Genomic DNA, 25,218 nt, shown 5'->3' with positions numbered 1-25,218 from the left:
TGTTGTTCAGTGAGAGTCCTTTCTGATTGATTTTCAATAAATTCAATTCAGTTTTATAAAATATAAAAAAAAATGAATTTTTTAAAACTATGTCTTCTGTGTATATTAGTTTTAAATTTATTGTTATCATTTGAAATTAATTCAACTAGTGCACAATTAGTATCACAAGAACCATCATTTGAATGGCCTTTACATTTAGTTGCATTTCCAGTGATTGTAATGGCTATGCGTATGGTAAATTTTATACGAAAATTACGTTATTCATTTAATCCAAGTTAGTATATGCCTTCAATTATTTGTTTTGAATAGAACCGGTTTAAAAATGCATGTGATTGCTTGAATTCTAAATTGAAAATGAAAAAATTATATTTCAATAGTTGCATCCTGCTCAACTTGCCTCATACACTAGCTAAACTTACCCCAATAATGGGGTAATTTGTGCAGCTACGACTATCGTCACTTAAAGCTAGTTTTCTCGAAAATAATAACATATATCGAAAATTTTCTAAAGGTCATTTTCTAAAGGAAGGTATGGGCTATTTATTGATATATGAATCAAATAAATATGATTACTCGTTTAGAAGCTAGAACTCTGAAAAGCCAAAACCTGCTCAACTAGCCCTGGTCAACCCTAACATTATTATTACAACAATTTTCATGACACTAGCTTTCCAACGAAATAAATCCCTAAAACAGAATCTAAATTTTCGATCAATTCGCTTAAAATTAATATTGCCAAGACCATTAATTTTTTGTTTAAATTGCAATACAAATTCGTTCGAGAGGGAAGTTAATTATAGATCCATTTTTTTTCATAATTTAATGAATGAAAATGGTAGTAAATTTTCAAAGAAAAATACACGGCATATTTTTCATAGATTGTACCTTGAAATTATTTGTTTAGGCAAAGCTATATTTCAGTGTTATCAGATAAAAATTTGTATAATAATTAATAATACAATGTTTAAATTTTTACTAAATTTTTTAAAACAAAAGGCAAATAAAACTCATAGCTTAAATACTTACATCCGGATTATTTATATTTGAAAAGCAATATAATGTAAAAATCTTGTATTTATTAGTTGAAATATATGTCAATTTTAAAAATAATAAAATCGAATATTATTGTTTTGAAAGTATTTTAAAAGTAATTAAATTAATTAATATTTATGAATTAATAGAAACTATTTGGTAAATTTTGTTATATAATCAATATCGGTAAATTTATACAGATTACAGAGTGTATAATGAACATTGAGAAATATGTATTACTCATTTATGTTTTATTCATTTATTTAAGTTACGAAAATCAAAGAATCGTGAAGCGCGATTGCATAAATATAAGTATGGAGTTTTATTGCTTCTTCTTATCAACCACATGTATCAATTGCATATCTTATGGAAAGATATTTTTATATAATTTTGGAAATTTAAAATAAATTAACCATCGTATTTTTATAACATCCACAAAAATTTTATCTAATTTATTGTCACTTTTCTTCACAAAAAAATAAATAAGCTTTATTTCTTTTACATATCTGACTTTGAAATATGTTATCAAGTTAACTATTACTAAGTTATATTTCGTTAGTCAGACCAATTGTAATGACCGAACAGCCCCTAACCATAAAAATTATAAGCCGAGAGTATGTATTATCGCTCTAGGGTCACAAGATTACTAAAGGAGGTGCGCATGGCAGTTTTTAAACAAGGAAAAACGCAATTTTTTTCCACGGGATGCATCATGGGGGTGAATCCTTGAGCTGCAACTAGTTATTGTATAAATACTAGCTAAAATTAATAATATATGGCAGGGAAGAGCATGACAGATGATGTGCTTGCTGGTCTAGGGTGCTCTCCATATTTAATTCATCTCTGCCAACAATTGATCAAGAATCTTTTAAAATTTTTAGTTCTAAAGTACATTTGACTTTTTATTAAAAATGCTAAAAATTCATAAATTAATAATTTTTAATAAATTTTATTATTTTCTAGAAACCTATGTCGGTCGAGCGCGACGAGCAATTTCTTCAGAATATTTAGAAGATTTAACTACAAGCGATAGTAGTCATGAAGACATATTGGATATTGTTCGTGTTGAAAAGAAATTAGTCAGAGAATTTGGTAAAGATGTATGTTTATATGAAAAAGTATGTATTGATAATGCAATTAAAGCACGTAAGCAATTGGAAGAGAAACGTAATGGATATACAGAAGCTGAATGGAAAGAAATTTTCAGGTAATTTCGAAGTTCGAAAAGTCCAGCAGAAACAAAATTGAGTTGGTTCTTGTAATATTTTTTTTGACGTTGATTTCAAGGGGAAAGATAAACATTTCAAACTATTTTTTTCTATCGTTTTTCAAACTCGAAATTCAAAAACTGGACCTATCTTAAGTTAAGTTTTGTTAACGTCAAAAAAAAGAAACGTTAAATCATAATTTTTAGGACTTTTATAAGAATATTCTCGTACATTTCTTTATGGGCAAATTCTTACACCTAAAGTGATAAGATGTAATAATTCGCAAAAAATTCTAGTTCAAAAAGTCGAGCAAGAGTTTTCATTTTATAGAGAAACAGACAGGCTAAATTTGATAAAGTATTAATGTATTATAGATATCGCTCAAGGTTTTTACTTCTTTTAATCAAATCATGCTTCAGCTGGTTCGATAACCTTGCCAAGATCCAGGTTTCCTGTTTAAAGTACTTGACTCAAAGGCATAGTCAGTGGAAATGCGTCTAATAAATGGGTGCATTTGACCCCTCTCCTGCGCACGGGCCTGAGTCCTTGTATTGTATTATTGAGCATTGAAAAATTTAATAAGACTTATATAATTAGTTATGTATATGAAACATTGCTTTGTCGGAACGCGGTATTTATTTTTCTTATCAGAAATATATATAATCATTCTGTTATGGCTGTAATGAAAATTTTATTAACTATAAATTAATGAAAATAAATATTATTTTAAGTACATTTTTATTGAATTTTTCTCTTTTGATCAACCAAAATTAAGAAAATTGAATAAGCCTTTTGCCTTAGCAAAAATTTGCTTATGTAACAAGCTTAAAAACTCATGGAGTTTTTCATCGGGTTCTTGAAGACTATCAGAGAAAATTTAAATGTTCTTAAATAACTTTCGCGATAATCAAATAAAATTATCGATTTGACTTCTTCAATATTCGTCTGAAGATCACGAAAGTAAATATCAAAAATATACTTAGTTAGATTTGCCGAAAAATCGCAGCGAAAAGGAGATAAATCCGCAAATTCCCCGTTTTAATCCTTTGTATTTTGTATAAATTATATTAAAAGTATTTCATATCAAAATAATTATATTTCTAATCGAAACCTTAACCTTTTCTGTTTCAGCAATTACAAATCGTCACCGACCAAAAATCGTGATTTCTATTTATTAAGTGTATTCTTTGGCGATATTATTGGATCGCCACAATTATGTCGATCTTTAGCGAAACGACGACCATGTTAAGCTTGCATCTTCATTTATACGTGAAAATATTTATTAGATGTATATTTTATTTTATTGTAGTCTAAATCCAAAATTTGTTTTATAAATTTTGGGATATATTAATTATTTTATTTTTTTGAATAGAGAATTTTTTTATATTATGGTAGTAATCGAAGTTTTTATTTGGATGTTGTATTCCTACATTTTTTTCCTATAAAAATAAGACTAAGAATTGAGCCAGTTTTATTTGATCATTGATTTCCATAGTAATTATTTATATGTTAAAATTATACGTAATGAACGTCAAGAACGGAACTCTCTAAGCTCGCACTTGAAACATAGCTAAGAACACTCTTCGTTAAATTACCTTTCAAATGAAACAAAAAAAAATTAAAATCGGTTCATCCGTTCAAGCGCTACGATGCCGTAGACAGACAAACACACAGACACACACACATAGCGGTCAAACTTATAACAACCCTTTTTTTTAGTTCGGGGTTTAAAAAAGTGATTTAATGGACAATAAACTTTGAAGGAAGGTAGTGCATTTTTTCTATTTTATCAACCACATAAATCAAATAATACAAAATTGTTATTTCATTTAAACACCCATACCTAATATTATTATATATTTGATAAAAATTATGTTATTAAAAAAATGAAAGTTGAAAAATATTTGTACAATGCTATTATGATAGGTAGGTATTCGTAATATTTAATATATGTATGTTACCTAATACGTTTAACCAATAAACATTCAATAATATCAATATACCTAGATTTCAAAAAAAATATATACATATTTTGTGGAGATCGTTAATTAATTTTTGTGTGTTTTAATGTCGAATATATTATAATTTAAAAATTTGTAATGTAAAATTCAAAGCGTGGGATGGCTTCTCTCTACATTGATTTTTTAAATTAGTTGATTAGATGAAAAATAAAGCGTGCTTTTTTAGTAGATACTATAAACTATAATTTATTTTCTTATTTTACTTCTGGAGTCTCGCTAAGTTAAAAATAGTTAAAAATTGTGTACTTTATGGGTCACAAAGTAGAATTTGAAAAAACAGTTGACATGAATTGATTTTGAACTGACCAACTTCCGCATGAGGAGAGAGTACTTTAAGCACAACACCCTGCCTTCGATGACAAAACTATTAATATTTCAAGATCATATTATTAAAATAATAAATATAGGATTATTCCTGACCATCCTGATCAGAATACTAGGACAACATTATTAAATTAGAAAAACTCATAACAGAGCCGATAATGGTTTTTTTCTCCCGATTTGTCTTGAGAATTGATACAAGTTGGATTATAATAATTGAAATTTTATTCGTGGCTAGAGATTTAAAATCATTGACAACATAATACGGGAAAAATAGCAGCAATTGTGAATGATTATCCTGCCTTCCTTCTTTAACCATTACATTTTTGTTCTATGATTTGCTTGCTAATTCGGAGAATCACAAAGAAATTTGGACTTTTTTTTAGTCAGTATTTTTACAGGGAATACCTATATCAACATATATGAAAAAAAGGAACAAAAAAACTCGTATGAAAAGTAGCACGTATTGAAGATTTTAAAACACTAGCATAAATTAAATTTTTTTACGAGAAATGCCACGACTTGTGGATTTCTTATGAAAACTAATATAGCTGGTTAAATCAATTCGTTAGATCAAGCCAATTCGTTAGTAAAAATTTTTGGTGGGATTGTAAATAATTACAAGATACATAGCAAAAAAAAAAACATAGCACGAATTTAAATTCTCTATAATTTATATGCGCTCCCACCATTTTATGATCAATTCATGAAGTTATTGGGCACATTCAGAACACTTAGCACGCAAAATTCTTTAAAAACACTTCTACATATCTGGGGAGTGGTTTCTAGAACCGTTCCTCTCATTATCAATCCTAAATGGTCTACGTTTCTAAACGACCATTAACATTACTGTCGAACTTTTTCAATTTGTGAACACACCCTCTACAGTCGATGCCAAAAGTGAATAGCTGAATAGAGATTTTTATAAAGAATCACTTTTTTTCGTAGACCTTATAATAAAAAAGCAAATACTTGATATGAAAATTTAAAGAAATTAATTTTTTTTAAAAATTTTTTAACTGACCTTTAAAAACACCGGCAACGATGACAAAAATGACAACACATAAATTAACAAGTGTGAATATATTATTAAATAATGAAGATTCTTTGGCTCCAAATGCTAAGGCAGCTGAAAAACGAAAGTATAAACATTTTAATTAAAATAATAATAATAATTAATTAGTACTTTTAATTAAAATTTATATCTTACTTGAAAATAATATTGTAACAAAAAATGCAAAGACATCAGGATAATCAGCTAAATAGTCAACATTCATAGGTATTGTGTCATTTAAATATGTTCCCATACGTTTTCCAATTAAGGCATCTGTATATGTGCTTAAACCTTTTACGACACTAGCCGAACCTGTAAAATATTGTGATGAATAAAGTCCATATTTTCGTTAAAGTAGTGAAACGAATAAAAGTAAAACGAAGCCTATGCTGAATAAAAAAAAAATGAAGTTGATAAAAACATGCTCATATATTCATGCACTATTTATGACATTAGTAAATAATACTTAGACGTATTGTGTATACACATACTGAATAGACATACACAACTGCATATTCAAAAGTGTTTTTAATCTTTTCAAAAAATCGATTAAAAAAATTTTAATTTCTAAATTTTCCTTATTCTTTATTTTAATAAATTATTTTTTAAGAGCATTCCTTAAAAAGGTTATTAAGTTTTACACGAAATATGTAATTTTTTTTACTTTACTGGCTGGGCGGCAAGCATGCTGAACGCTTAGACCTGGCAGTGTATCACGGCTACTGCAGGAGCTGTCACAGTGGTGTCGAGGAGGAGACAATGTCTCATCTTCTCTGTCACTGCCCAGCTCTTGTAATGAGGAGATGGACTTACTTGAGCCAGCCTCTCTTTGACGACGTCTCTGACCTAAAGTCAGTCGACGTCAAAGCCCTCCTGCTGTTCTTAAACAGCTCCAAATGGTTCATGGAGTAGTGGCCGGAGATGGGCCAACCAATTTACGGTATCACAACGGACTCTATGGTCTAAGTGTGTCCCACCCCAGGACAGCCACTCTAACCTAACCTAACCTACTTTATCGACACTTTGAATTTAATTATGTGCACTTCAAATATAAATTTAAACATTTAATTATCTGGCTTCACAATCATTAAAAATTTTCATTTCTTTTGGCAAATTAAATAGACCTAGATTAAGAATATATTTTAATTTTATCAAATTCTGAATGAAAAGTGGGTTTACGACGAAATTAAGTGGAATTAAAGATAACTTTGAGTTATGCTCTAGTTTTAGTTTTCCTAAACAAGGTTTTCCATGCCAAAAATTAGAACCACTTTTCCAATTGAATTGTGTTGAGTTTCCGACAACCGCGAGTATAAATATCATAAGAGATAAGATTTCATAGACGATGATATTGTGTAACACTATCTCTAATCTAAAGGAAACACTTTGGAAATTATCAAAGATTGTTCGCCTCATAGGAAGTATTGCGTCATTTCCAGTTTTAAAATTTACATACCTATAATATATTCTAAAAGTAGATTCCATCCAATTATAAAGGCAATAAATTCACCAACGCAAACATAACTGTATACATAAGCAGATCCAGCTTTTGGTACACGAGCTCCAAATTCGGCATAACATAAACCTGTAAACAAATAATGAGAAAATTAATTAAATGAGCTTTCCTGGCACCATTAAACAAATACTATTATACCATGTATATATGAAATATACATAATATATTAAGTTTAGTCCAAAGTTTGTAACGCTTAAAAATAATGAAGCTAGGAAAAAAATTTTGTTTGGTGTTCATAAAATCACCTAATTAGTCCATTTCCGGTTGTCCGTCCGTCCGTCCGTCTGTGGACACGATAACTTAAAAACGAAAAAAGATATTGAGCTGAAATTTGTACAGCGTACTTAGGACGTAAAAAGTGAGGTCAAGTTCGTAAATGAGCATCATTGGTCAATTGGGTCTTGTAAACCGTTAGAGATAGAACAAAAGTTTAAGTGTAAAAAATGTTCCTTATAAAAAATTAAACAACTTTTGTTTGAAACATTTTTTCGTAAACATCACTGTTTACCCGTGAGGGCGCCAATTAGGCGGAAATTTTATAATATGTACTATACTTGATTATCAGTTATGTATGTGTCACATATTTGTATGTGTAATGTGATAAAGAAATCAACACTGACTATGCATGGTATTTCAACAATTAACTCAGTCAATTGTTTGTTTTCACTTGTTTAAAATTATAAAAACATTTGAAAAAAATGAATTATTAAGTAAATAATATTTATATGAGCTTTATATTTTTCCAAATATTTCTTCGAAAAAGTTAAAATATTTGTAAAGTATTGAATTAAATTAGCTAAACAACGAAATATCTAAAATATATGTTTTTTGCAGGCATGGAAAATGTAATTTTTGTGATATGGTGCCCTTTTCTTCCGACCTATATAAATGCTTTTAAAATGCATCTTTTGAACTACTTTTTTAAATAAAATTTACAAAAAAGCATGAAAAAATCGATTGTATAAAATATCATTATTCTCACCAGCAAATATAGATGCAATTGCAGCAATTAAAAACGATATAATAACGGCTGGTCCTGCAGTTGTTTTTGATACTTCACCAGCCAAAACATAAACACCAACGCCCAAAGTACTGCCAATACCCAAAGCAGTTAAATCTAATGTTGATAAACATCGTATCAATTTTGATTCGGATAACACTGTTGATGAAATCTCTTTTTTACGTCGTAGCGCTGATGTAAATTGACGAAATTTCAATTTTACATGTACCATATTCTCGGTAACACTATAACAAAATCGAAAACCAACGTAAAAAAATTAATCAAAACATTTTTTTTGGAAAATTTTCTTATAAGAAAATATCAACAACAAAAATTAATTTAGATAACAATTATTTTTGTCAAAATTAAAATTACTTTACACTTTTTGATAAAATGTTTCTGTACGCGTAATAAGCGAAGGTTCTGCAGTATTTTATGAAATTAAACATATTCTATAATGTTATTTTAGGTAAGTATACCTACAATCTAAGTAACTTAAGTCATTATACTTATCAGATTTACTAAGCTCAGCTGCTTGTTGGGTCAGCAAATATTAATATACTAATGCTTTATGATGAAAATTATTGTTGTTGTACATTAGGTAATAAGAAAATTTGAGTGTATCAAAATTTTTAAATTGGAAATACCTATAACAAATTAATATGCAGTAAAAAGTAAAAAAAAAAAAACGATAATATAATGTAGTTAAAATTATTGTTATTTTTGGAGTCGCTGTCAGCTAAGGAAACAACTCTTACAGCACAGTTTGCTACATTAGCTTGGCTGACACCGACTCCAAAAATAACAATAATTTTAACTACATTATATTATCGTTATTTTTTTACTTTTTAGTGCATATTATTTTTTTTGGAAAAGTTTTCCTTTTGAAGTCGGTTTTCTATTTGTTAAAAGTTTTTTTTGTTTTGTGATTTTTAGTGAATCTGAAGTACACTAACTAATTTGTCACTAAAAAAGAATCATCGAAATCGATTGGATGCCGTTGTCAGAACTGGACCAAAATTAAATGGGACCACACGGGAAGCACCAGCTTTCAAATAGATAAAGAATCATCAAAATCGGTTCACCCAGTCAAAAGTTCTGAGGTAACACAAAAAAAAATACAGTCGAATTGATAACATCCTCCTTTTTTGTTTGAAGTCGGTTGAAAATACTGTTTTTAATACACTGTTTAAAAATTAATTAACAAAAAAGTTACCGATCTGTTACATTTCGATCAAGAAAATAAAATATTGTAATTACTTTCAAGGGCAAGCATTTTTTATTCGTAAATAATACATTTTTAATATTACTAATACAAATTAGCATTTCCAGAGTTTTTCCTACAGAACCTAATCAAAAAAGCTGATAAGCTTCAAATGGAAGCTAAGAATTCTATTAAACATCGCCAATACGACTAAAACAATAAATCTTAATGATTCAATAATTGTATTAAAGTTTCTTGAACTTAACTGAACATCTGTCGAATCACTGTTTAATTATCATCTTAAAATCAAAATGAGTTTTATAAATTTTGAAATGGAATATTGTGTCCAATTCCTGATTGAATATCTCATTTTATGTAATATTGAGGATATTTATGCCGAAATTCTCGAATCTTTCAAGGCTTTTGGAACAAATAATAAATGAGAGCCCTTTTGTTAAGAAAAAAACAATGCGGATATTTCTGGTGTAATCTTCACAGTCGACTAAAAAATTTGAAAAATTTAAATTTTTTTTGAAACTTTTGAATTGTTTTTTAAGGTCAGAAACTACTATACTGGTTATACTGGGCTAAAATATTACAGCTGCTGATTATAACTGCTTACCCAAGATATTCGATTTTATTACCATAGTTTAAGAAACATTTTATCAATAATATTGGCTTAAATACTTGCACAAAAATTGTTCGTAAAAGGATTTCAAGTACGCAAATATAAAAATTTGCATCAATTTTAATCTGTTTTTTTCAAGTGATTCAAGACTTTTCATATAGATAATTTTTAATGCCAACTACGTGAGATTATTTTTTATTTTACAAAATAATCTCTAAAATTTGAATATGATAATAAAAATTTAACTTTCATGTCATTTTAGCAATATAAATTATATTTGTTAGACTGTTTTACCATTTTTAACACCGCAAATTTAAAAAATATAATTTTAATTTGCCAGACAAAAATTAGGTTGATTTCCTAGTTCGCATCCCGCGTTAATTAACGCCATGTCTCTCAGATACAATATGTACTTCACCACTATCAAATCCAATAAGGGCAGAAGTACGTGTATTCACCTTCGAAAATGAACTCTCAAAAACGATGCCAGGCAAATCGTGGCATTAGACTGATTGATTCAACAAGATCTTCGTTTTCCAAAATTAAAAATTTATTTCTTAAAATATTAAATGCTAAATTAAAAGTTCATTTCTTGTGCCTTATTCATTTTTAGAATAAGATACTAAGAAATTAGCCGATAATAGAGTAACAATTTGCGTATACAGTTTGTGCAATATATTCTAGCACCTATACTTTTTATTATCTACACTGTTTAAAAAAATCGGTATTCATTTTGTAGAAATGCATTGTAAATTAAACAAATTTTTTCTACGAAAACTTAAATGTCTAGAGCTGAATAAATTTATTATTTTCCAAGTGATGCGAAAAACAAAATTTTATTAAATTCATGCCTACTTTTATAATTTTTCTCAGAATTAAAAAAAAAATTATTTTGGCAATACATTTAATAATGCAAATATTAATTGAATAATTAGAAAATTTCCTTATAAAATGAGATTAAAAATAAAATTTGACGTTAGAAAAATTTATTCGGAATTTTTCATTACTTACATATCTAATGTTGATAACATTTTTAAAGCGCTTTTTCCAAAAATATACACAAATCAAAATTAAAAAATAATTTTCAAATCTTTTATAAAAAAAAAAATTATACCATACACCAGCTAATTTAAAAAGCAAATAATAATTCAAATAAAAATGATTATTGTTTTTAGCAGAAATATCTTTTTTAATGATACAATTGTAATTGACATAAATAGTCGCGACAATTATTAACGATTAAGAAAGATATTTTTTGTTTGACCAATTATTAATAAAATAAGTTCAAACAATTTAATATATTTTATTAAAGAGGATCAATTGATTTGATATTATTAATATGGTGTGCATGAACTTAGCCCTTTGTTTCAAGGAATATCTCGCTTTTAAAGGGTTAATTAAGTGTAAAACATATGTGACACCAGTTAGAAATATGTCTCTTTTAAACTGCAAAATATATTTTAACACAACCTTAGAAAATTTTATCATCATTAATTCTAGACTTGATAAAAGTTGATTGGGCTTTCTGATACGTTTAAAATAATAATATTAATTATTAGAAATTGGAACCTTATCATGTTGTGAATAGCAAATGTTGAATGAAAGAAAAAGTGAAAAATTTTTACCTTTATAAATTAAATACCGTACATTAGGTTAAAATTTAAAAAAAAATTAATCATGCGAAGAGTTTCGTAAACATCTTAATTAGGTTAGGTTAGAGTGGCAGTCCTTGGGTGGGACACGCTTAGACCGTAGGGTCCGTTGTGATACCGAAAAAGGGTTGCAAATTTATAATTGAAATTTGATAAAACCACTCCGATTCTGGTAAGAGCGCTTAATATATTATTCATTCAATTTTCACTCATAAGATGCTCTTTACAATAATCGGAAATGTATTGGTATATGTCATATTTATTATCCTAATATCCTTTCATCAGATACGATTAAAAATGTATGAAATAAATCAAACAGTTTACTATGCTGCCACAGGCCCCGGACCTTGAGGTCTAGAAAATGGTATACAGACAAAGAATATCTTTTAAGGAAATTAATGTAGGGAGGGGGGTCTAAGTCAACTCCATTTTATATTATATCTTTCAAAATTTCCAAATCTTTTAAAATTTTCTTATCATTAGCAAAAAAATTTTTTGCGTCCGCTCAATTACGTTATATTTTCTGCAGTGCAAAAATAATTTTAATTATTTTGTGAAATATTTACCCGTGTCTCATGTACTTGAATTTATTACTACAAAATTTTTAATAATTTCTGTTTTAGATTATCTTTTTGATTGGTACTTATCAAACAATGAATATAGTTCAATTTTTGATAATTCACCCCGTATATATGAAAAATAACAGAGTATATTAAGTTTAGTCCCAAGTTTGTATACTCTATATATGAAATATATCGGGGTATATAAATTAAATTTGGTTGCTTAGAAATATTGATGCTACAAACAAAATTTTGGTATAGGTGTTCATAATTTTGGTACAGTTTTCTGCCCGTGAACACAATAACTCAAAAGCAAAAAGAGATAGCGAGCTGAAACTTTTATAATGCATTCGGAAAAGTCATTTTTAGTTCCTAATCCAGCATCATATAGGTCTGTGACCCATTGCACTGACCTATTGGCACCTATTAAAGATCAAAATTTTTATTTAAGAATTTAGGCAAAATAATTACAAATTATATCCTTACAAAGAAATTTTGTTTAATTATTTTAATTTTCCATGCTAAGCGATTAACTAAACAAATAGTTGGTCGGCAACCAATTATATTATTACCTATGATTAATTTTATCAAATAACTATGAGACATGCCAAAATTTATTTATTTAAAATTCAATTTTTATCTAATCTATTTCATTGAAGGTATGGCTGCCTATATATACTTACAGTTACAATTGACGTATTTATTAAGTCATTTCTAAAGGTTCATCCACACGTAGATAAAACGCACGGTTATTTTAATCATGCGATAAGCTTTTACTAATATACAAAGGAAAATCCTGGATACACATTCTAATTGAGGTAATACCCGAAAATATACATTTTGTTTCTCTTGAAAGAGAGTGGGACTCATTTTGTAGATTTTAAGGCTTAAAATCTGTATTTTAAGATGCGCTACGAAGTTAAATTGAAGATATAAGACATTTTTTTTTCAAACTTGTACCGATAATATGGGATTAATAGTAATATATTGAAACTTGATAAACTTGCTTTTATTTCAATGAGAAAATAATTATTTACCACACTTTATCCCACTCTAGGGACCTACATTCATATTCGCCAGTTCAAAATAATTTCCGATTTCTCTTCGCAGTTCAAAGCACAGTTAACAAATCCAAGTTTCGCTTGCTTTTCGTATTGTCGTACATGGTCTTACCCCCTATTAATAAATTTCTTTTACTTCATTCAATTAATTCAAAAACGTGCACGCTACCTTTAGAACTATTCAAATTTGTATTTTTAATCCATAAAAATATACATGTAATTAAGATTCGATACTAATCACAACCTACATTTAGAAACTCAAAATTCAAAAGTACAATAAACATATTGTTCAAATTTGAAATAACTACTTACAATAAATTTAAAATAAATAATTATAATCAATTAAAACTGTATGTTGTTATCAGTTTATAAAAATATTAAACGGTTTTATTATTTTCTTTGAATTATTAAAATATATAAAATATATTGTCTTTATAATATTTAAGTTTAGTATAGCGTTGTCTCTGACTTTATATTGAAGGACATAATACCATACGTTTTTGTTTTTACTATCAAGCGAACACATTGTAATATTTTAACAAATAAAAATTTATTATTTTAAATAATTTAAGACTGTTAAGTTGTTGTTTGTTGAGTGTACTTAGAACGAGTTTTTGTTTGAAAACATGTTTTATAAAATATTAATAATTTGGACTTGTTTGTTGTGTTTAAGTGAAGCGAATATTGATTTACCGTTAAATGATACAAACGAATTTATACTTAGTTATGAACAAGGAACTGTGCGTGGACGAATTGATATAGATGTTGATGGAAAATCATTTTATAGTTTTCAAGGAATGCCGTATGCAAAACCACCTGTAGGAGATTTACGATTTAAGGTAAGTGAAAAATAAACAGCTTTTTCCATGAAAAAACAAGTGCTAAATTTTAAAAGTTGAGTCCAAAAGTGATAAAAAGATGTTTTTTGATTTTTTTGTTTGTTTGATTTTTTGATTCCAGATCATTAAAAACAAGATTTTTGTAATATTATATAATTGATTAAAAATCGTTAAATAGATTTTTGTTGATGAGCATGCGTATTATTTGAAACTTTCAAATATCTTCTAGCACTTCCGGTTTTAACTGAATCTATCATGTTTTTATCTTTCTAAGCATTTTATATCTCTTTCTGGTCGATATATGCATGCATTTTATTAATTTGTTCAATTTTTCTTTTTAGGAACCAGAACCGTTTGAAAAATGGGATAAACATGAGATTTGGGACGGAACGAAAGAAGGATCTAAATGTCCACAAAAATTATTAGATGGGACAATTGAAGGTGATGAAAATTGTTTGTTTGTAAATGTTTACACTCGATATGTAAGTTTGTAGAGGTTTTAATAAATTTTGATAACCTATTTTTGATGACACTTTTTGTTCCAGATAGAGAAAGATTTTAAGGGTACTAAAAACGTATTAGTTTGGTTCCATGGTGGAAGTTTCGTAGAGGGCTCCGGTAATACTGATATTCATGGTCCCAAGTATATTGTTAGTGAAGATATCGTATTAGTTACATTTAATTATCGTTTGGGAGCTTTAGGTAAGCATTTAATTTCTTCTCATCAAAACAATTTTAGAATATTTGGTATTAGTACAGTAAAAGTTGTTACAAAAATCGGCTAATAAAGGGAAATAAAAGAAATTGTTTGCATTTTACTAAAACCTCATGGAAAGTGTTTCTTAGGTGTCAAATATCATAAGTAACGTATGAGTTAGTGGCGAAAATGTTTCTATTTGTTAATAAACAATAAATTTTTAATTCAATGAAACGGTCGCTGTTAAAGTTCACTTAAAAAATTTATAGTTAGGCAACTTGTATGGCGTAAATGTTACGTGTTTGTCAAAAAACCAATTAATTAATAATTATTGTTACATATAGTTGGTGCCACTCACATATAACGGGAGTGACAGAGGTGGTTACGTTCTAGACCGAATATTTAGAGTACTCAAGTTCAAGTCTCAGCTTCTGTGTAATGTTTTCTTTTCTTTCTATTTGTTCAAATGAAAATACGTAATGTGCGTTTTCCATTCAAGTGTACAGTCTCACCTTTATATGTTAAGTTATATATTGAATGTGTTTAGATAGAAAAAGTTATTAAAAATATCGTGTATGAGGAGTTTTGACTTATATAAAGTACAGAAAAAGTTGAAACAAATGTTAAAATTTTGTTTCATAATAAAAATAAGAAATTTGATTGCTTTACTAACGCGGATTGTACGTTTATTAACACAACGGCTCTCTCGTTGCAAGACATACTTTATCCTCTACTAAGGAAAAAAATATCCTAAATTCAGCCGATTTAAAATTGTCGAAAGCGTTGCCTGCTTTCGTACTAGTAATAGCCTTACAAATACCTAAGTACTAAACTATAATTAGTCCTATTTGTAAAATGCTTTGTTATAGGATAGTCCTTATTTGTATCAAATACTAATTTTGAATTATTCAGGTTTTCTCACCATTGATGATCCCCAATTCAACATAAGCGGCAATGCTGGAATTAAAGATCAATTATTGGTATTACGTTGGGTCAGAAAATATATTCATAATTTTGGTGGCGATGCTACTCGCGTCACAATTGGTGGAAATAGTGCTGGTGGAATTTCTGCAGATTTACATATGCTATCAACGTATTCCAACAATAAAGAGAAATTATTTAATCGTGTCATTTCACAAAGTGCTCCGTTAATGTTATTTGAAGTTACATGGCCAAAACCAGGTTGGGCTCGAGACTTAGCTGTATTAATGCAATTTGATCCTACGAATAACAGTACTGCAGATCTGTACGATCATTTAAAAAGTCAAGATGTTGGGCAGTTGTTAGATGCTCAAACAATTTTGTCTGGTGTTCAGGTAAAAAGAATTTTAACTCTGATATACACTCCGCAAAAATGCCAAACTTTATACTTTTGTATCAAAATTTGATATAAAAAATTAGATATATATGTGAATAAATAAATTAAGAATGCTTTGAGCCTAAATTAGTTGGATAAATCCATCGGATTTTGATAATCAGTTCGGAAAATTTTGAGAGAAGGCTTATTTTTTTAATAGGTTTCTTTCGATGTAAAAAATACAGAAAAAGAGATTTCCGGTTCCGCAACGATCTTTCTGCACGCGGTTTTGAAATAATTTATCTCTACATTGTTTTCTTTGCGAACGTTTTCTTGAATGTCTCTGCTTCTATTGATCAAATTGAGGCGAATAAGAAAAAGATTGTTATGAATGTCTGCATCGACCTTGCCTGCTACCGAGCCCTGACCTTATAAAAATAGCCTCAAAATCTCAAGAAAACCGCAGTAACGTCATATTTTAAACTTTCTCTGATTATCTGAGCTGAGTTGAAATATTTCAGAAAAATTCATTTTTCTTATTATGTAAAATTTAACAAACTTCTTTCCAGAATTCTTTGATTTTTCGAAAAGTTAAGAAAATATGCGTTTACTGCGGTTTTCTTGATATTTTGAGGTTATTTTGCTAAGTTCAAGGCTCGGTAGTAGGCAAGGTCGATGCAGATTCATTACATAAATTTTTTTTTTCCGCATCGATCTGATCAATTGTAGCATAGATATTCAAGAAAACGTTACCAAAGAAAACAATGTAGATAAAAATTGTCTCAAAACCGAGTGCAAAAGGTCGTGCGGATCGTTGCACATATGAGCAATATATGAAAGTATGCATCGTAGCGTTTACAGGTTTATTTACAACTACAATTTAGAGAACTATATTTTTCCTCTTTCGCGTTATCTCTTACTCCGAAATACCTTAAGATGGCTTTTATAAAAAACGTAAAGTCATTACCTAATACCAAGCTAAGCTTTTTTATGACTATACAATAAGTTGCTTATTATCTGTACATACAATATAAATTACACAAGTGATTAATATTTAATCCATGGTAATGATGTTGCAAATTTGTCCAATTTTATTACTTTTTGCACGTGAAAAAGTTCCTTCATGATAAATCGTTACGAATTAGGTCAATAACACAGGCCTGTAGCGTGGCAAATCAAGATGTGTGGAATCAATTTTGAAACATTCTAAAAGTTATTTTGAAAATATTTGAATATGTCTTAACGCCCATATTCCAAAAAGTATTCCTACAGGAGTTCTCGGTCAAGTTTTTTTAAAGAACGCTTTTTATGAGATTTTAGTATCTAATTAAAATTAATCCAAATTAAGTTCTTTTTTTTTTCATTTTAGAATACAAAAAATTTCATCAGACCATGTTTGGAACCAGAAACAGCTAAAAATCGAATTATATCGGACTTACCAATAAATATCATAAAAGAAAACAAATTCAGACAAGTACCTTATTTAAAAGGATTTGTTGATCAAGAAGCAATGTTTGTACTTTTATATATTGCAATGAATCCAAATCTTGTACCGAAAGATGCAAAAGATGTTGAAGCATATTTACCAAAAGATATGGGATTAGAACCAGGCACTGATAAATCGTTAGAGTATGCAACGAAAGTTTATAAACGTTATTTCCATGAAAATGAAAATCAAATACAGAATTATTTGAATGTAAGTATTGATTTCATAAAAAAGTCGCTTCCTGGAGTCGAACCTGCAACTTCCAAGTCTAAGTAGTCAAACGGTTAAAGGCAATTGTGCCTATACTCGCTCAACTACTTAGCTGGTTAAATTGGGTAATAAGAAAAAAACCTTAGCCAAAGTTTTAACCTTGACATCGAAAAAATGGCGGGAATTTTCGAAATATCGAAAAAGTAATACGAGAAATGGGGTCGACGTGTTCCTTTTACAACCTTTTTGACATTCGCTTTCCATTAACCACGTGACACTCGAACCACACTCGGCTGAAACCTCAATTTTCGCTATTACCTGCCAAACTAACCTTTAGCAATCCTCAATAAGATAACAACAGAAACAATTAAATAATTTTAACTTCACTCTTCTTCCAAAAGGGTGATCTAAGACTAAGTTAAAAAGAAGAACTTGTTAAAACATACCCTCGCTCGAAGTATAGTCTTGGAATATCTGAGGTAGTGGCTTCGATTACCGCCAAGTCTCTTACAATTAAATGTCCTTTTTTTGCAGTTAGTTGGAGATACTTCGTTTGTTTATCCAATAAATCGACAAGCCCTTGAAATGGCAAAAGTAATGGGACGTAATTCATTATTTTACTATTTATTTACGTTGGACACAGAATTGAATTTATTTAAACGCCAGTTGAATATTACCGATTATAAAGGTAAGTTATATTAAAACTAGCTGTGAAGTATCCGATTCGCTAAGCAACTTCCCTCCTTTTGTTCACAACTTCGTTTAACCTTTAAAATTACCAGTGTTTCTTTACTATAATATGCATGTATTATACATAAAAAACTTACTCTTGAATTACTCAATCTATTAGAAAAAACCGCATCAAAGTCCGAAAAGTTTTCAGAATTGATTTGGACTTATTCCAACTTCAATTTAAAAAAATCAAGAATTTTAACCAAATTTGCCCTGACGCTCCTACTTCCTTAATATTGCCTTGAATTTCCTCTTTTTTAAAACTATGTTCAATACTTTTAGGCGCTGCTCACACAGATGAAAAAGGATACTTATTTAATTTCGATGGATCCCCAAAGATAGTTCAAGGCAGTGATTTATATAAATATATAAAACGAATGCTAAAATTATGGACAAATTTTGCAAAATATGGTGATCCAAATGGTGCAAATGCAACACGTGTAGATGGTGTATATTGGCCAAGTGTTACAAAGACAGAATTAAATTATTTAAAAATTGATAAAGAATTAACTCGTGGTATTGCACCATTTAGTGATATGATTAAATTTTGGGATGAACTATATGAGTCACTAAGAAGTAAAGGATTTTTCCCACAATCGAATCCATTGTTTTGTTTTATTACAGTATCTGTATTTGTTGTATCAGTATTTTATAGTGCGTAAAGATGTTTAAAGGGTTAAGCAAAACGATTTGATTCAAAATCGAACAATGGATTAAACTCAGAATAACAATTAAAAATTTGGGAACCAACTTTCGCTAGTACTTAATACGTAGTAATAATAATTATAAAGTATCGTGAATTGTCCATTAAAAAACACATAATTTTTTTCCGTATAAGAAGACATAAAATCAAAGACTTGGCTCATTTTGATTATAACAATCCATTGAATTGATTCTTGAATCTGATTGCAAATTTTCAACGTTATGTAAATAGTAAAATTGTTGTTAATATGATAAATATTTTGTTATTTAAATTGATAATTATTTATTATTATATTTCTAATAAAACATTTCTACCTTCTAATTTAATCCTAACTAATACTATAAATGGCTGCCCAAATCGCTGAATCAATTTTGATGATTTTTGGGTTAAAGATAAATAGATCCTTGGGAAAGGACATAGGGTATATTTTATTGCGAAAATAAAACTTGAATGATGAGATTTTTTCCACTCGACGCGTTATAACGTCAAATTAACAGAAAAAGTTTAAGATATACGTCGCATCCTTTCGAAAATGGGAAAAACTGTCACATAATTACCTTAATTTCCTCTATGTAGGTATGCTAGAAAGATGCAGTTTTATGCTTTCGACGTGAAATTACATAAAACTTATGGCAAAATTCGAACACTTAAAAATTTTCTCCCTAATACATAAACAATCACCCCCTCCCTAACCTCCCCAAATCAATTCTTAATTTTCTGCATATCAGAGACTGTTTTTTCTGTGATGCGGAGCCATGGATAACCATTTAATATTGCAAGTGGTGTATAGAGGGAATAAGTGAGGAGAAGGTACGTTTTTAAAATGAATCAAGGATTCATTTAATAATGAATTGAAATGATTTATTATCAAGAGCGAAGCAGTGGGAAACAGCTAGTAATTCATAATTCTTAAAAAGAAGAAATTAAAGTAGGAAAATTAGTGCTGTGGCAAATTAAGGAGTACCATTGCTCCGTGCTCGTTGGCAATTAACAATTTCTCGCAATTTATATTAAAATAATAAAAATACTCAAACTATACGGTTATATATATAATACATTTTTTTAACATTTTTTGACCTAATGATAATTCAAGATAATTATGAGAAGAACGCTATCAACATTTTTCAGGCATCAAAAAATAATGTATTCCAGGTTATTTAATCTCTATCCCTATATATTATAAATGTGAAAGTAAGCATGTTTGTTTGCTACGCTTTGAATAATAACACATGCGCTATAATTTATAAAGATATATTTAAAAAAAATTAAAAAATTTAATTTAATTTGACATTTACCATTCTTTAAATTTTTACAGAAATCTTAAATTTATGATCATCATTTTGAACCATAAATTCTGAAAAAGAATTCTGTAAAAATTTAAAATAGTAAATGTCAAACAAATCATGGCCAACTATTCCGATATTCTCAATGAATTATGACTATTTTACATTTAACAAAATTGAAAACTGTGTATATCAAGAGAGGGTGGAAATTATAAAGCGCTGGTTTTTTCTTTTAAGCTCAGTGAAGCGGGCGGGTATCAATCTAGTGTAAATAATAAAATCAAGTAAAAACTTAACATAAAACAAGTGAAAACAAACAATTGACTGAGTTAATTGTTGAAATACCATGCATAGTCAGTGTTGAATTCTTTATCACATTACACATACAAACATGTGACACACATACATATAACTGATAATCAAGTATAGTACATATTATAAAATTTCCGCCTAATTGGCGCCCTCACGGGTAAACAGTGATGTTTACGAAAAAATGTTTCAAACAAAAGTTGTTTAATTTTTGATAAGGAACATTTTTTACATTTAAACTTTTGTTCTATCTCTAACGGTTTACAAGATGGGTCCTACGGTTCCAGGACCCAAATGACCTATGATGCTCATTTACGAACTTGACCTCACTTTTTACGTCCTGAGTACGCTGTAAAAATTTCAGCTCGATATCTTTTTTCGTTTTTGAGTTATCGTGTCCACAGACGGACGGACAAAATTTTTTTCCTAGCATCATTATTTTTAAGCGTTACAAACTTGGGACTAAACTTAATATACTATATATATTTCATATATGCATGGTATAATTAACCAACAAAATCAGTCAATGTGATACATTTTGTTTTTTGTATACAGAAATAAAAATATACACAATCGCGTTTCGTAAAAATTACACAAAATATTGCACAATGCATTCGAGACGTGTTATAGACACGGTTATGCACCTTTTATTAAAAATAAAATAAAGAATTTTGTATAGGTGAAGAAAATTCAATTAATGACTGCAATTTTCTTTTTTTTCATAACATTTAGAATCAAAACATGTTACTCAAGAAACGCTTTTGTTTCAGTTTGTTAGCAATTTTTATAACAGTCATGTAAAACAATTGCCTGACAATTAAAATATTGATTCCGGCGCGGCCAGGATTTTCCTAAATAAAATTTAAAACAGGTTGGTTAGACCGACATGAATATTATTAACTCGATAATAGTAAAATGTATAAATTCCGTATGCACTCGTATGCGTGTTTTGTTTTAGAAATATCAGAAAAAAAAGTGATGCAATAGTCTAAATTAATGAATGAAAATTTTATTTTTAAATTGTTTTGAATACTTAACAAAATCGAAAAAGTTTTTTTGCAATCGATATGAATAGAATAATTAAAATACAATTTTTAATAAAATTAACGAGTAATCAATTTTTTATAATTCATTATGTTTTTTAAACATAACATTGCATCAGTGTTAAATTTTTTAATTGCATCATTTCAACCCACTAATTTACATATTTCAAAATATAATTTTTAAATATATGCCGGTTTTTATTGAAAAAAATGTGTCATTGCCAAAGTACCGTTACTTAGTTTCCATTTCCTAAATATTTGCACTTTAAATTCAAATTTCGATTATTATAGGTTAGGATTATTGATATTTTTCTTAAATATGGCGGGAAAATTAAAAATCAAAACACGCTTTTTTGTAATTTTAAGTTAATTCAAATGTAAATTGTTAATACACATATATAAAAACGATTTTAAAATAGAATATCCATTTTTAATTTGACATTTCATGCACTAGTAAACGAAACATTTATGAGTCATCGAAATGTATGTCATGTGGGATTTCAAATCTAAAAATACTTAATTGTTGAATTCTAACCTAAGTTTTTTTGGTTTCAAATCACAGATTTATATAAACTTGTTTTTGAAAGATTTAAAATAAAATTATTTTTTTACACGAAATAGCAGTTTTAATATACCTATAAATCATCTAATTTGTACGTTTAGTGATAAGTTATCAGTGAAAAACGATTCACATAAAAAATGTAATTCATATGGTTCAAATAGAACACGTTGCAATTGAATTATAAAATAAAAATGATGTTACCTTTCAGTGTTAAATATATCCGATAACATTTGTGTATTTGGTAAATCTTCATTGGATGGTACTCTTGCATAATCGGCTATATAATCATTTAAATAATTCATTTTGTAACACTTTTATTTAACTTAAAATATCACTTAAAATTTGTTTTAGATACTTGTCACAGTAACTGCAGTTTAATAATAAATTAACTTTGGTTTTTTTTATGTGTGAGCGTTCAGTAAAAATTTTTTTTCCCGCAAACTAAACAAAATCGTTTCTATAAACTGTTTGCGAATTGAATATATTTAAAAGTTTATAATCAATGTTTATTTTATTATAGTAGGCAGTCAGTCGATATGGTATCAAATTCTAATAATATTGCGATGGTCGTCGAAATAATTTATTCTAGGAAATGTTACCGTGTATTTAAAAAGAATTCTTTCTTAGGTATGTATTGTATGTTATCTGTGGTAATGAAATTATTTGTATGCGTGTAATTGACCTTGAACTAAAAATATATTCATTATTTAATAAAAAAAAGTTGTGTTTTATTAATTTCTTGCTTATTTTTTATTTCCGGATCCAGTTTCTGTACCTGTAGAAGGTATGTTTTGGCGATAATAGTCATATATGGTTAGCCATGTGCTACGTTCTATAAATGACTGAAAATGAGTAGCTAATATTAAATATCTAGGAAATTTGATTTTTTCTTACATAATTTCATGAACATTGAGATCGTTAAGATCAAGTGTAGACACTTTTGAACAGATTTAATTCTTGAGCTTGATTTAATTCAAATTGATTTTTTTGTTTGAATGACGTCATCAAGTACAAAAATTTTTTTAGATAGCATACCTAGATTAGATATGTAAAGTTTTAAAGCTAATGATTTGAAAAATATGATCCAAATTTAGTAAAATAGTGTATTTGAACGACCTATATTCAAAATGGATACAATTTGAATTAGCACATATGGTATATAGTGATTTTTCGAATTTTAATGACGCCAATTTGCCCACCAAAACTTGTTTCATATAAGGCCGTACAAACAGCGTTATTTAACCAAAACATTTCTTCATATTAGTGGAAGCCAATTTCTTAATTTAACTTCTTATCCGATTTCAAACAAAAAAGTATTAGGTTATCAATTCGACTGTATTTTTTTTATTTTTATGCGTGTTACCTCAGAACTTTCGACTGGGTGAACCGATTTTGATAGTTCTTTATATAGTTGAAAGCTGGGGCTTCTCGTGTGGTCCCATTTAATTTTGGTAAAGTTCTGACAACAGCATCCATGAGAAAACCAAAAAAGTCTTAAATTTGCATTAAGTTTGCACGACAAGAGGACGAATAACTCAATATCACGCCAACTGATTTCGATGATTATTTTTTTTCTTGACAAACTAGTTAGTGTACTTCAGACTCACTAAAAAATTAATAAAAAGAAAACCGACTTCAAAACAATTCAATATGCACTAAAAAGTAAAAATATAACCATAATATAATGTTGTTAAAATTATAGTTATTTTTGTAGTCGGTGTCAGCCAAGTTAATGTAGCAAACTGCTCCGTCAAAGTTGTTTCCTTGGCTGACATCGACTCCAAAAATAAAAATAATTTTAACTACATTATATTATCGTTTTTTTTTTTTACTTTTTAGTGCATATTAATTTGTTTTGGAAAAGTTTTTCTTTTGAAGTCTGTTTTCTTTTTGATAAAATTTTTTTTAATTTTTCCTTTAAGCATATTTATCATGAGAGTGAAATTCTTTCTCCTGAGTTATCTCAATTTGGTTTCGTGGAACATTGATTTGAAAGCTCACTGATTTTAAAGCTCATTGTATTTTTAATCATTGTGATGAAATATTGTTATAGTTATCAATAATGCAAATGAAACTTAGTTGAAAATTTAGTTTTGCATTGCATCATACAGTAATATTTTAACCTTGAAATGATAATTTAACAGGTAATTTAGGAAATGACTGGAGTTGAGTGTCCAAATATCATCGAAAGAGTAGTATTCTTTCAGTCGGATCACAGTCAGATATTGAATCGGATCATTTTGAGTAGATTATACGAAAATGTAAACTATATAAGTGACAAATATTGATTGAAAATAAAACTAACTTTTTATGAGAGAAATCGAAGTGAAACTCGAACTTTTTCCTGAAAATTGAAAATGAGTTTTTTAGGAGAGCGCTCGAAAAACCACTCAAAAATAACGATTTTCTGTTCTATACATGGTAGAAAGATGGGATGTTCACCTTTCGACTCGAAATGAAGTCAAATTAAGAGAAAAGTTAGAAAAATTTCGTTTTTTTTAACCTAGCTATATATAAAGACCGTCATTGGTGTAGCCTTTTTTTACTTTTATTTATTTCGATAACCCTTTTAAAGTATCAAAAAAAGAAAAATATTTGCTCATCATTTCCACATACTCAGCTCCCGTTAATTCCTGCACTTACTACAATTACCTACATAAAACCAATCTATTTCAATTGTATTTTGAATGGAACTAATGGTCATTTTTATCGACAATTGTTGCATGCCAATTATATATTTTAAAGTCATTGTCAATGTCACGTAAAGGGCTATTTTTCGCAACAATAATACCATTACACA

General features: G+C 28.4%; 2 protein-coding genes across 2 annotated transcripts in view; one reads left to right on the top strand and one right to left on the bottom strand.

Moving 5' to 3' along the window:
* Positions 1-22,735, bottom strand: part of LOC123296615 (cationic amino acid transporter 2-like) — a 36,870-nt gene extending 14,135 nt beyond the window's left edge. Inside the window, exons 1-5 of the mRNA XM_044878161.1 lie at positions 22,620-22,735; positions 8,135-8,397; positions 7,093-7,221; positions 5,793-5,948; positions 5,607-5,711 (exon numbers count right to left, since the gene is read on the bottom strand). Coding sequence (XP_044734096.1) covers positions 5,607-5,711; positions 5,793-5,948; positions 7,093-7,221; positions 8,135-8,397; positions 22,620-22,720 — 754 coding nt within the window. The 5' untranslated portion in view covers positions 22,721-22,735. The remainder of the gene's footprint in view (positions 1-5,606; positions 5,712-5,792; positions 5,949-7,092; positions 7,222-8,134; positions 8,398-22,619) is intronic.
* On the top strand, positions 13,770-19,451 carry LOC123296616 (esterase B1-like). The gene is made up of 7 exons (XM_044878162.1): positions 13,770-14,096; positions 14,438-14,578; positions 14,642-14,798; positions 15,706-16,109; positions 17,460-17,786; positions 18,321-18,474; positions 18,801-19,451. The coding sequence occupies exons 1-7, from the start codon at positions 13,884-13,886 to the stop codon at positions 19,178-19,180; spliced, it is 1,776 nt and encodes a 591-aa protein (XP_044734097.1). The 5' UTR covers positions 13,770-13,883; the 3' UTR covers positions 19,181-19,451.
* Positions 22,736-25,218: the final 2,483 nt, after the last annotated feature.

Source organism: Chrysoperla carnea, chromosome 3 (genome assembly GCF_905475395.1).
Source record: "Chrysoperla carnea chromosome 3, inChrCarn1.1, whole genome shotgun sequence".
Lineage (NCBI taxonomy): Eukaryota > Metazoa > Arthropoda > Insecta > Neuroptera > Chrysopidae > Chrysoperla > Chrysoperla carnea.
The sequence above is the reverse complement of the archived record's forward strand: the minus strand, read 5'-3'. Positions and strand labels throughout refer to the sequence as shown.